Genomic DNA, 12,599 nt, shown 5'->3' on the forward strand with positions numbered 1-12,599 from the left:
TAGACTTGCTTTATGTTAGCTAGTACACTTCTTGGATATTCTGTTTTTGCAAAGTCCCTCTCTCTAATTACATTTAGCATTGTGGCCCTGTCCCTATTACATCTTCATATGACAGAAAAAGGCTCATAGTGTGATATATAATTGGAGATAGGCGGTACTTTGCTGGCAATAAAAGAAAAAAAATGTACTATGTAGTAATCCGAGTGTTCTGTTGTATTAATGTAGAAAGCAATGTTAAATATACCCTAAATGGAATAGAGCCAATCTAATAACCAGTGCCAAAAATACATCTTTAACTATTTGTACAATTCTCATATCTCTAAAATAGTTAAACGTTCCTTTTTATTTTCTTGCATTATGTTTTAGAGCATACTATATGAGGATGACATTTTAGTATCAAAAGAACACATATATACTTGTGTGGACGCGGTGTATAAGGGCAGAACAGAATTAGGGGACATCCCAACTTATATTTACTATATACAAATACAGTACATACCGTGAATTTCAATTGCCATCTTTGACAAGAATATGATGAACTAGAACAGGATAGAAAAAGAGACACGGCGCCATGTAGTGCAAAATAAAAGCTAGGTGAGGCAAGGGAGCAAACTTTGTTCGAAATAAGCTCACCTTGACCAATGGACACTGGTTGGTGTCAAAAGCGCATTGGGGCTGCTGCCAGGTCTATAACACAGCAAACAGAGTTTGTTGTCCAAATTGAGACTTGATAAAATAAAAAAGATGGGACCACTGATGAAGACACCAGTCCGGTGTTGAAACGCGTAGCCCCTGTCATTAAACTTTTGCCGTGATGTCCGTCTAAGTCCTTTCATTACTCCTTCATCATTCATCATTGCAGCGCCGGTGGTCCCATCTTTTTTATTTTATCAAGAATATGATGAGGTTTGAATTCATCTTATTTTCCAGTTTAGAAAATGAATCGTTAGATCATCGTCTAACCAAGTGTTTACCAAAGAATCCAGCTATGGATATTTTATATTACATATTGAAAAGTGTCTTATTCGACGAAAGCCCAGACATAAGACTTACATTGAGACATGTTGCAATGTATAATAGAGACGTGCAGGGGGAGAAGTATTTAGGGTGAAGGTTGTCTTTTGTGTTTTGGTTACATGGTCTTCTATCCCATCATATCTGATCCACGAATCCACCAACTGCACAGCAACAATCTTTAAGATTTAACCACATTTACTAAGGATTAAATCCAGGGTGTCCCAAACACGTTTTTTACAGCGGAAATTTTTGCTAAATGTACTGGTTTACACCTTACATAAGTTTATATGGATGTAATAATCTGCGCTGCATAAGAATACATTTGATATCTCTAGACTTGTCAGGACTATGTATTCTTATCTACCACTATACAAAGCGGTTAAATATTAAAGAGTTGTATGCAGTTGCGACTCTTCCTCCTTCTCCCTTGTGTGCTCTGAATTTACCGTATGGATCCAGTAGCTTTCTTTTCCATTCCTGATATTAGCGTCAAATTATCTTTTTAGATCCAACAACTGGCAACATAAAATATGCACGATGGCTGCCAGTACTCATTCTGTCTCCTCTCCTTTACAGTGCGGAAACAAGAGATTATCAAGATTACAGAGCAATTGATTGAAGCGATCAATAACGGGGACTTTGACGCTTACACGTGAGTGAATCCTTTAACGTACTGTGATTTTATACAAGCCTATCTATATGCCAATTCTAGAAGTAATGTAGGAAACCTGTGGGTATTGAAGGAGTGTCGGCCCCCAGCTCTTCTGCTTTGCCTTGACTCTTCTGGAACATGGCTGTGGGGATTTGCTGGTGGAGCATTAGTCAGGCCAGCTCTAATATTGGGGGGGCTGGCTCACAGTCAACATTTTAATCTAAAAAATGTCCAGTGAGGTTTAGGTCTGGACACTGCAGGCCAGTAACTTTTTTCTATTGCAAACTACTGTCATGATGAAACAGAAAAGAGCCTTTATCAAAGTGTCACAAAGTTGTTAACATAAAAATTAAGACCTCCAGTAGAAACACAACTTTCCATAACTGCGCTTTTATGTATATTGTACTCTCTTCCCTGCAATTTAGCATTTGGCGGTTTCTGATCAGACACGATCGTGAATTTTAGTTTTCACGCTGCTTTCTCTTCCTCTTGGCTTTTCTATCAATCCCATGATTCCTCAGCACAGCCTCACAGGAGCAGCTAGAGCCAGTATCATCCCTACCTGCCGGGAGGACAGTGTGATTATCCTTCACTCTAAATTCTCCTAAATAAGCTAAGAGGACATGAGTACAGAGCCAGGGAGGCTATACTGTGATCTTCTACATTATAAGGCCTCATGCACATGACTGTTGCGGTTAATCTGGTGCAAACTATGAATCCTAGTGTCCGCATTTGAGTGTGTAATGCCTAAGAGTTGATTTGATACTGCAACCATTTCCTATGTCCCTTATATTACGGCCATGTTTCGGTGTGTCAGTGTATATTTTGCAGTCTGCACCCATAGAAAGGTCACATGATCGGATTCCCCAGGCCTTTCCAAGCAACGTATCCGCAAAATGCGGATAGCACATGAATGGCTTCCATGTGCTGTCCGTTATTTTTGCGGACCCATAGACTTGAATGGTTGCAGGAGTCCGCAACAATGGACAGGAACAGGACGTGTTCTGTCATTTGCGAAAGGGAACGACAAATCTGCAAAAAACACTGATGTGTTCATGGCCCCATGGAAATGAATGGGTCATTGTGTAATCCACACTGAAGAAAAACACAGACGTGTGCATGAGCCCTAGCTTTGTTACAGGAGATAATCATCCACAGCAACTGTGATAATTGTTTGTGCCCCCCCCCCCCTTCCTGTGGAAAGCCAGTGTGGAACCAGTCCATGCAATTTCATCACGCAAAAAATTCTTGTGCCTGTATGAGTGACACAGGCTTATCCCCATTGACTCACGTAGATGAAGTGTCACTGATGCCTGATTCAGACTGTTGCTATGCCATGGCCTTAGTCTGATAAACATATGTATAGTGATAGAAGCCGCAAGAAAAAGAATAGGAAAGAGACTGACACGTGCAATTTTTTATGGAAGACACTGCTAACTTTTATTTTTTGTCGGAGTTTCCTTTTAAATATCACTTCATTGAAGGTGTAATGGGTTCTGTCCAAGCCATTAAAATCAGCCTGGGCCATTATTTCTCCCAGACTTTACACCTGCCATTACACATTGGGATAGGAAGCAATTTAATTTGCCCAAATAGCAGATTTATCTGTCAAACCACCAGAAGGTGAAGTGTGAATCATCACTTTGCTGCTCCAGAGTCCAGTGGCACCACGTGTGCCGCTCTGCATTGTATATGGTTATCTCGTGCTGCTCCGCTATTGGAAACCAATCCATGAAGCCGTTCTTGTGCAAATGGTGATTTCAAATTCTGTTTGGAACACGGTAGTGGCAGTCGAAACGGAGATCAGATGGTTTTTATTCACTTAAAATAGTTGGCTCTCCTGCTCTGTGGGCTTGTGTGGTTGACCTGTTTTTTTGCTCTTTGGGGTTTACAATTTGCAGCTGACTATGGAAGCTGCAGCAGGAGAGACATGTTGAAAATCTGCCCCATATTATTGAAATATTTAGCTACACAGTCTTCAAAAGTATAGACCGTGAATTGTTAAACAGATTAGTTCAGCATATAAATAGATTATGCTACTTGAGTCATTTATTGACTTTAGCTTTTACTAACTGCATGTTTTTTCCATTGAAGGAAGATCTGTGACCCTGGCTTGACATCATTTGAACCTGAAGCCCTTGGCAATCTTGTGGAAGGCATGGACTTTCATAAATTTTATTTTGACAATTGTGAGTATTGTATTATAAATGTTTTCTGCGGAGTAAATACACTTATAAGCTTGAGATATATCTATCAATATTATTCAAGAGGAAACCAAGATTTTCCTTTAAGATCATTACCACAACTTTCCTTTAATCAAGGTATGTTAGTGAATTGCTGTCGGAACAGTTTGATAAAGTATAGATTTACTATGATAGAGCTGCTGCTTACACCATTGCACTTTTTTCATTCATTATAGCAACATGTGGGTGTGTTAAAATCCAAAGCATCAGTACGGCGCATGTTGAAAAATATCCTTGGTCCCTATTTGATGCTGAGAGCATGTCCACTGAACTGTTGGCACCATTTTCTTCCATGCCCACTTCGTATTGAAAATGATTATTATTACACTGTAAACGTTATGTATATAGTAAAGAGGTAGGAACAGCTTTATTCTAGTATATAGAAAATCTATGTGGGATAACTATTTCACTGCTGAAAATACATTAAAGGGGTTGTCCAGTTTAGAGAACCCATTTTTATATACTTGAATGGGGGAATTCTGAGTTAATAGAGGGGGGTCCCATGTTTAGGATCCTCATTTTGTGGCCATAATGGAGAGCGGCTACAAAGAGTGTCTCTTGCTCTGGAGGATCTGTCCTTTATTACATAGACAAATCATTGATTTGAACTTCCATGTGGTGGTGCTGCAGGAAAATTGAACACTTACTGCCAGATTTCCCCACAGATTACAGCTGAGTGCTGGGGGGCCCAGCAGTGAGATACTTTGTGACATCCTTATTGTCAAAGCACCCTTTTTACCAGTCGGAATTCTCCAAAGCAGATAATCCCTTTAAGCTGGTCTAGGACCTTACATTGCACCAAGACTTGGGCTATGCCTGATCCTAAACAACATGGCTGCAGGGAAGGAATATTTGGAGGACATTTTCTCCTGGCTGTCCTTGGTGACTTTGGGGGCCTCCAACCACCTTCCTACACCACCATTCACCTTGTAGGCCGCAGGTTAATTTTATCATGTCACCTTCCAGCGGTACTCTTTCAATGTTCTTCTTTCCCGCATGAAATAAGCCACAGACAGCCTTGACTTGGTGATTGATTGGAGGGGGGAGGGGGGGGGCTGTCCTTTCTTAAAAGTTTTTGAAGCCCAGCATTTTCTGGGTATGCCCCTGCTAATCACTACTTATATAAGTATTGTATGGACTGCTCACCTTTGTGACCCCCCCCCCCTCTCAGAGGTCCCCTCATAGTCATTCAGTGATCTTCACCAAGACGACATTTAGAGATGACTTCGCATATGTGTGGCTTTATTGATTGAAATCTAAGGGAGTTGTTGACTTGACTGTCTCTGCAACTCGCATAGACTTCAGTAGAGACTCCAGCTCACGTGCAGGCACACCTCCCCTATATGTTGCTGAGAGAGGGTGTCTGGTGTGGTCTGGGACCCAGAAGCAGGCTGGGGGTCCGCACCGGTTTTTTTTTTTTTTGTTTGTTTTTTGCCCACAACCAGAATAGCATTGTAGGATATTGCCATTTATAGGATATGGAAGGATCCCTATCTTTTGTGATTGAGATCTTTACTAATATTCTGAGGATTCTTTTTTTTTTTTTACCTTTCTCTGGCTGGACTAATTTGTTGGGCTGAAATAGGAAATAAATGGCAGAAGATCACAATAGTGAAGTTCTTGAGCTTGGATCACCACTAACTTCTAGAATGAAGTGGTTGCAGCAATGCATTCTATATTTCCAAATATATGATAGTTAAGATTGTGTTTTCTTTTTTTTTTCCAGTGTTGTCAAAGAATACAAAGCCTATCCATACCACCATCCTGAATCCACATGTGCATGTAATTGGAGAAGATGCGGCCTGCATAGCCTATATCCGACTCACACAATACATTGATGCCCAGGGACGACCTCGTACCACACAGTCAGAAGAAACACGGGTCTGGTACCGCCGGGATAGCAAGTGGTTGAATGTTCACTATCATTGCTCTGGGGCCCCAGCTGCCCCCCTCCAGTGAGGAACTAATACAGGTTGGTGGCAGTAATATTGACATTTGGAAGCATTGCACTTATAAGTAAAATTATTAGCAGAGATGCTTTCTGTGCATTGTCATATATTTCTTGTGTATCACAGCAGGAAACTAAAATGGATACATTTTGAAGCATTCTGTAGATCTGATCACTGAAATTTCCCCCTTTTTTTTTGTTACTCCTCTAAAATGTAACATGTCAGGGTGCAATAGACTACACTCAGCAACTACAAGGATGCTTAAAGGGAATAGACATTTGAAATGTGATGGCCATTTAATTTGAAAAACTTTCCTAGGGCGGCTATATTGGACGTACACACTTCCTTCCTGTATTGAAAGAGTAAGAAATGTCATAGATTACTACAGTCCCCAGAAAGTGATGGCGTACAGCCCCCTACCCCAAAGAGTGGCATGGAAGATGTATTCGCTGTATGTTTAGTGTCACTATCCTGCCTTACCTAGATCTCCAGCAATATAATAGAGCTGTCATTAACTGGCCCATCCTCTAATGATTATCTCCCCAATCTATACAGCAAAGCTACAGAAATCAGGAAATATCAGCCTATTTCTACTCTAGTGGCCAGGGTGAAAACGGAAATATTTTAAAATTATTGTGGGGGCCTAATGTGTTAATGTCCTGGATCAGAGGTTTTCCTGGTCCCAGCCATTACAGCAGGAGTTTGGCCTTCAGTCTTCACTGGGCTCCTGCTGGTGATCGTGCGGGCACAGCTACTGTGCCCACGGAATGACCGTGTCTTAAATGTATGTTATGGAGGCTTAACAGGTTAAATAATAGATCATTTTCTGATTATACATTCCAATCAGAGTGTAGGCTTATTTTCCTAGGTTTACCAGCTACATGAAAGTATGTCCTATCTCTTTATTAGCTTTTGAGCTTTGTCCTTTAGAAGAAAGTTGAAAAATAAATCATTTATTTGCGGTTTGCTATGTAGCAGACAGACGGCAGCATCTTCTTGTGAAACAAGCTTAAGAGCTAATTAAAGTACATTACACATTTGTGTATTTTATAGCTTTACCAGTAAAGATAAACGAATTTCTCGAAATTCGATGCAAAAAATTTGCCGCAAATTGCAAGTGCCTCGCAAACACTCACCCTCCTCAGGTCTTCCGTAGCGACGCGTCCCTGCTGGACTCCTGAGATGACATTGTTTTGTTACATGTGACCGCTGCAGCCGTCACATGGGACGATGTAATCTTGGAAGGCCAGCATGCAAGATAACATTGTTTTGTCTTATGTGACTGCTGCAGACAATCACAGGGTTGGGTGAGTAATGTATTTTTTTTCCCCACTAGTCTGTAAAATGTCTGCCTGTGCTCGCTGGCAACTGCCATTTTGCAGATCTATGCGCCGCGAACCCTACAAGTTTTGGATTTCAGCTAATTCGAAACTTTTTGGAAATTTGAATCAAATTCAATTTGTGCCGAATGAGTTCGCTCATCTCTATTTATTTTCTTAATGTCATTTTTAAGTGAAGCTATACTTTACATTTAACAACTGGCTTTAGTCAATACTCTTGATTTTGCAATGTACTATTAGCTAGACAAGTCAGTTTCTGCTCAATGTATTGTAACCACACTATTGTCTGCACTTATCATATCAGGGATTATTCTGTTTACACAATAGCAGCTTATTTTTCTATAAATTCACATTAAAGGGGTTGTACAGTCTAAGATATGAATAGCCTAGCCTCAGGATAGGCCATCAATATCTAATTGGTCATAGTCCGGCTCCCGGGACCCCCGCCGATCAGCTGTTTTGAAGGTGCTGCGGTACTCATCTGAGCGCTGCTTATCCTTCATTCCATTATCTGCTCGTACTGTGAATCACCGACACACTTGTAGTGGCGGTTTACAGTATTACAGTCTTCCTTCATTCACTTGAATGGGAGAAGGCTGTAATACTGTGAACCGCGCAACAAGTGTGTCGGCGATTCACAGTACGTGCAGTGACAGTAATGAAGGAGAAGCGGCGCTCGTACGAGCGCCGTGGCCCCTTCAAAACAGCTGATCGGCGAGGGTTCCGGGAGTTGGACCCCCACCGATCAGATATTAATGGGCCATCAATTTCTAGGCTAGGCCAGGCCATCAACTACTTATGACTGGTTATCTCCTTTAACTTATGTTAGTTTATGAACTTCACCTACTCAGAATATTTGCAAATGTAATTGGTAGGTGTCAAATTCATATTCACTTACTTTATTAAATTGACTAGCCCAGGGGTGTTAGCAGTCGCACCCAGGCCTTGTGCTTGAGGCGGTCCAAAGACCCCTCTTCCACAGAATAGGACCCCAGTATTATAAATGTCACTTGTTAATTGCGTGATCAAACATATTTAGGAGACCATTATTTAGGGAGGTAGGATTTATACAACTTACTGGTGTGTTTTTTTATTGCTTCGTTCAAGTTGCAAGATGTTGTGTGTATCTTCAACTGTCTGAAATAATCTATTAACCATTTCCCATCACAGCCCTACCTAAAGTGCATTTAGGATGTGAATTGGCGTCCACTCTATCCTCGAGGAACAGCTGTATTTTTTTAAATGTCGTTCCCAGGAAATGTTTTAATTTGTAACAACCATAAACACCGTGTTTAAATGCATTGACAAGTACAGCAGTAGCCATTTCAAATCCTCTTGTTCTCTTCCATATCTGCATCACCAACTTTCCTAACTTTTTGTTTTTTTTCTTACTGTAACAGCCTCTCCACTGGATGAACCTCTTTCTAGCGAGCGAGTGAGGATCGCCCAAACGACGGCAACAGTCTAGTTCGTTCGGAAGTTTTAAAAATGATAAAAATTTAAAAATTCAAAAAAATAAAAATATTGATGCCGGCAGTAGCCAAAAATGCACGAAAACCCTGCATGCATTCTGAGGCTGAAGCAGCTGCTGGCTAATTGTTGTATTTCATGGATCCATCGTGTCTGTTCCTGCTGTACGGAGGTGTTTTTAAAGTTTCAAAATGAGCAAAAACTAACATAAATAACGTATATATATATAAATATATATATATTGTTTGTTTAAAAACCAGGCTGGGGAGTATGTGGCTGCTTTTAGATGGAGAGAAGATGAGATAGACAGCCACCTCAGGCAGCGTCATAAGAGGAAATTAGGAAAGAAAATCAAATTGCAGCAAGTAAAAACTAGGCCTGTTTATTGGAGGAGCTGCTTGTATCATGTCAGGGCACAGTTCGAGGTCTTTCATTCTATGAAGAATGGTGCGGTCTTCCTCTGTTATGTGTTGACCGGCAATGATTCATGCAATAGAGCCACAGGAGGAGGTGTTGATTTTTATTATTTTTTTTTATTATGAATTATAGCCTGGAACCTTCCACGTATCGTTGGCTGACCTGTTCTTTTATCTCCTATGTAGCACTGAGCTGGAGAAGTCTTCATCCGCCCGCTGGCTCCTAAGAACAGAAAAGGGTCTGTGTTAACAAGGGAATAGTTAGGGAGTAAAGAAATAGTAAGGTATATACAAAGTGATATAATGTACATCCTGCAGAAGGAACATTTCATTACTGCTATGTTAATATAATTCATTTTAGTCTGAACTTTTTTGGAGGACATAGACAAGAAAATAGAAACTGCCATGTTTTGGGAGGGGGTTTATGATTTTAAACCACTCCCCTGATGGAATATATGTAAAAGGGGGGGGGGGGGAGGGGGTGATATATTTTCACAGTGATAAAGCTTTGTGTACTATAACAGCAGATCTTGAAATGATCTGCTTATACGTCATGAGTGATCTGTCATGAGTGATCCAATACACTGAACTTGGATGCGTAGAGATGTATGCATGTCTTTTTATGCTTGCCTGCACCTTCTAAACTGTGTGGTCTGGTGGTCCCTCATCATCATCTTCTTGCAAGCAGGTGAATAGTGTCTGTTTGAAAATTTCATTTTTAAGAAAAACTTTAAGATTTTCATCTCTGTGTAAAACTTTCTGCTTTCCTTCATAAACCGTCCTAAACTGCTTTCTCCTCGTTCTGCAAAAATATTATCTAGATCCAGCGGCGTGCGTTTAGCCAACCCATCTCTTTGGAATATAGTCTCGGGAGACTCGACTCTCGTTTTTCATTACTAGTAGCACTGACAAAATCGGTATGTCATGTAGATTATATTGCATATCAGGAGTGGAGGAATATACAAAAATGCACAATTAAATTTTTTTTTGAAAAATCTGTGACAATCCACTTGATTGTTAATGAAGACTGATGTAGAATTGCAAAAAACTAAATGTTTTCATTAGGATACCATTATGGTCGCCTTCATTTAAAAAAATGAAAAAGTTCTTTGCTGGGAAGGAAGTTGTCAATAACTTGCCATTTTTGCACAATTTAAGCTGTTTGGATAGCTGCAAGCAATGGTATGTCAACCCCACTTGTAATACATGAAATAGTGCAGTATGTTGGACTTGATGAGGAAACTGTATTTGTGGAAATTTGCACATGGGTTAAGCATGTTCTCCAGACTTACTGAGATGACCAGTGCAAGGTATATTAGAAACAATCTATTAGGCGGTTATGTCAATAAGTCAGATGTTATTGATGAAAAGCTATGGCCTAAACAGTTTGAAACGCTTGTGTGAAAATATAAGAGCACACGGGAGGGGGATGGGTTGGGTAGGGCTTCTTTTTTCAAGGTTTTGGGGAGAATGGATTCTTTCTTTTTTTTTTTTTTTTAACAGCTCTAATGTTAACACAAGCTTTCGGCATTTTAACAGTTAACACAAAAGGGAAAAACCAAAACATAAAATAAACTATATGGAGTTAAATGAAGAGAAGTTATGCATGTCTTCTTTAGGTCTGCTCCTTCACTGTCTGTTTACCGGATTAATAATATGAGAATCGCTCTGTATTTAATGCATCTTTCTAAAATAAAACCTTTATAATTTTTTTCTTGTTATTTTTTTTTTCTTTTTTGCAGTCTGAAAAAAAAAATAAAAGCTGTCTTTATAAGTTAATAAAAACCTTAGCTTGGTGTGTTCACTCTCTGACAAACCAATACACTTCTAGCATTGTTACTGTTATCTTATGGGGCTAATGTAAGCATATATAATATATATTATAAATATCACGTTTTAAACATGACTTTGAAAAGGTATTTGATGCAGAATCTTTGCATGATAATAGAAAAATAAAACCATTACCCTGTGTTTGTTTGTTCTGAATGTTGGTAGATCTTCATAGCTTTGTTACATTGAAACCTTGGACAGAAGGTATTTAATAAAATAACATTTAAACCGTTATTTTTCGTGTTGTTTTATCTTAATGTTTTACTACATGTGTTTCTACTCAACGGAAAGACAATCCTTTGGCCTGAAACAATTGTTCGTTTGTATCCCCCTGAAAACACTTATTGCTCACAGGCCTCACAGTATCCTCTCATAATTGAGCTTTTCTTTCTCTAACGGTGGTAACAAAATTAAAATTGAGATGATTGGTTGCTGCAAGACCCAGTGTCCTTATAATGACTCTCGTACCAGAATAGAGTTCACATAGTGCAGATTTTAAGCCAAACCCAGAATTTAGTTCAGGAAAGCAGACCTATTCACATCATGTTTGGGCTATCCGCAGAGCATATACGTTTTTAAACACTAAAAAAGTATTGAAATGTATAGCTGGGCGTATACACAGACTATAAGGCTAGGTTCACACGCTTAACAAAAAAACGGCTGAAAACATGGAGCTGTTTTCAAGGGAAGCAGCCTCTGATTTTCAGCTGTTTTTTTACAGATGTTTTTGGAGCGGTTTTTCTATTGTCAATAAAAAGCTGCTCAAAACGTCTCAAGAAGTGACATGCACTTCTGTTACCACGGGGCGTTTTTTGCCTTGTGAAAAGAACGCAGTTTTTCCCCATTGAAATCAGTAAGCAGATGTTTGGAGGCGTTTATAGCCCGAAAAACGGCTGAAAATAGCCCGTGTGAACATAACCTAATGAGTCAAACGTAGACCAAAATAGCATCCGTTTGGTCTGTGTTTGAAAAAACAGTATCCCAATGTAAACCATGACAAAGTACTGAAAAGAGGAGTCTGCTAAGCTATTCTGTACTTAAAAAAAACGTATACGCAATGTTTTTTTGAGCATTGGTCTCAACGACTTAAACAAATAGCATTACATTTGTATATCTGTTTACATACAGTAAATCAATTTTCCTCAGTGTTCAGTACATTTTATGGAACTATAAATGTTACCAAAAGAAACTACAACTCCCCCCGCAAAAAATAAGCCCTCACACCACTGTATTGACGGAAAAATAAAAAAGTTATAGCTCTTGGAATGCGGGGAGTGAAAAACTAAAATAAAAAAATGGCTCAGTCCCGAAGGGGTTAATATCAACAAGCTGTAATTTCATTGGGTACATCGTATCTAGGAAAATACTGCATTCACCCAAAGTGTTGCTCTACAGCCCCAGACTATGAAAAGTGACTCTCTCTGAAATGCTAAGTAGACATCAGAAGTCAAAAGAACAAATCCAAAAATGGTACAATTAATTATTAACGGTCATTCACCTTCTTCATGACTGCAGCCATGAGTACTATAATATTACATTACTATAACAATGTAGTTATAGTAATGTAGTATTATACTCCCACTTTAGTGTCATGTGCCAGTCTACAGCTTCCCTTAATGTCCTGTTCACAAACCACTTAAATCACCACAACTTAGACCGATGTCCGTTCAGGCAAGGGAATT

At 39.5% G+C, this 12,599-nt stretch overlaps 1 protein-coding gene across 25 annotated transcripts in view; it reads left to right on the forward strand.

The window, feature by feature from the left end:
• CAMK2G (calcium/calmodulin dependent protein kinase II gamma) overlaps window positions 1-11,151 on the forward strand; it is a 214,473-nt gene extending 203,322 nt beyond the window's left edge. For all 25 annotated transcript variants that reach the window (XM_075841627.1, XM_075841624.1, XM_075841629.1 and 22 more), the window contains 4 exons: window positions 1,594-1,669; window positions 3,764-3,858; window positions 5,639-5,884; window positions 8,602-11,151. In XM_075841627.1, coding sequence (XP_075697742.1) covers window positions 1,594-1,669; window positions 3,764-3,858; window positions 5,639-5,871 — 404 coding nt within the window. In that variant the 3' untranslated portion in view covers window positions 5,872-5,884; window positions 8,602-11,151. The remainder of the gene's footprint in view (window positions 1-1,593; window positions 1,670-3,763; window positions 3,859-5,638; window positions 5,885-8,601) is intronic.
• Window positions 11,152-12,599: the final 1,448 nt, after the last annotated feature.

The sequence above is a fragment of the Rhinoderma darwinii genome, chromosome 11, assembly GCF_050947455.1.
Source record: "Rhinoderma darwinii isolate aRhiDar2 chromosome 11, aRhiDar2.hap1, whole genome shotgun sequence".
NCBI lineage: Eukaryota > Metazoa > Chordata > Amphibia > Anura > Rhinodermatidae > Rhinoderma > Rhinoderma darwinii.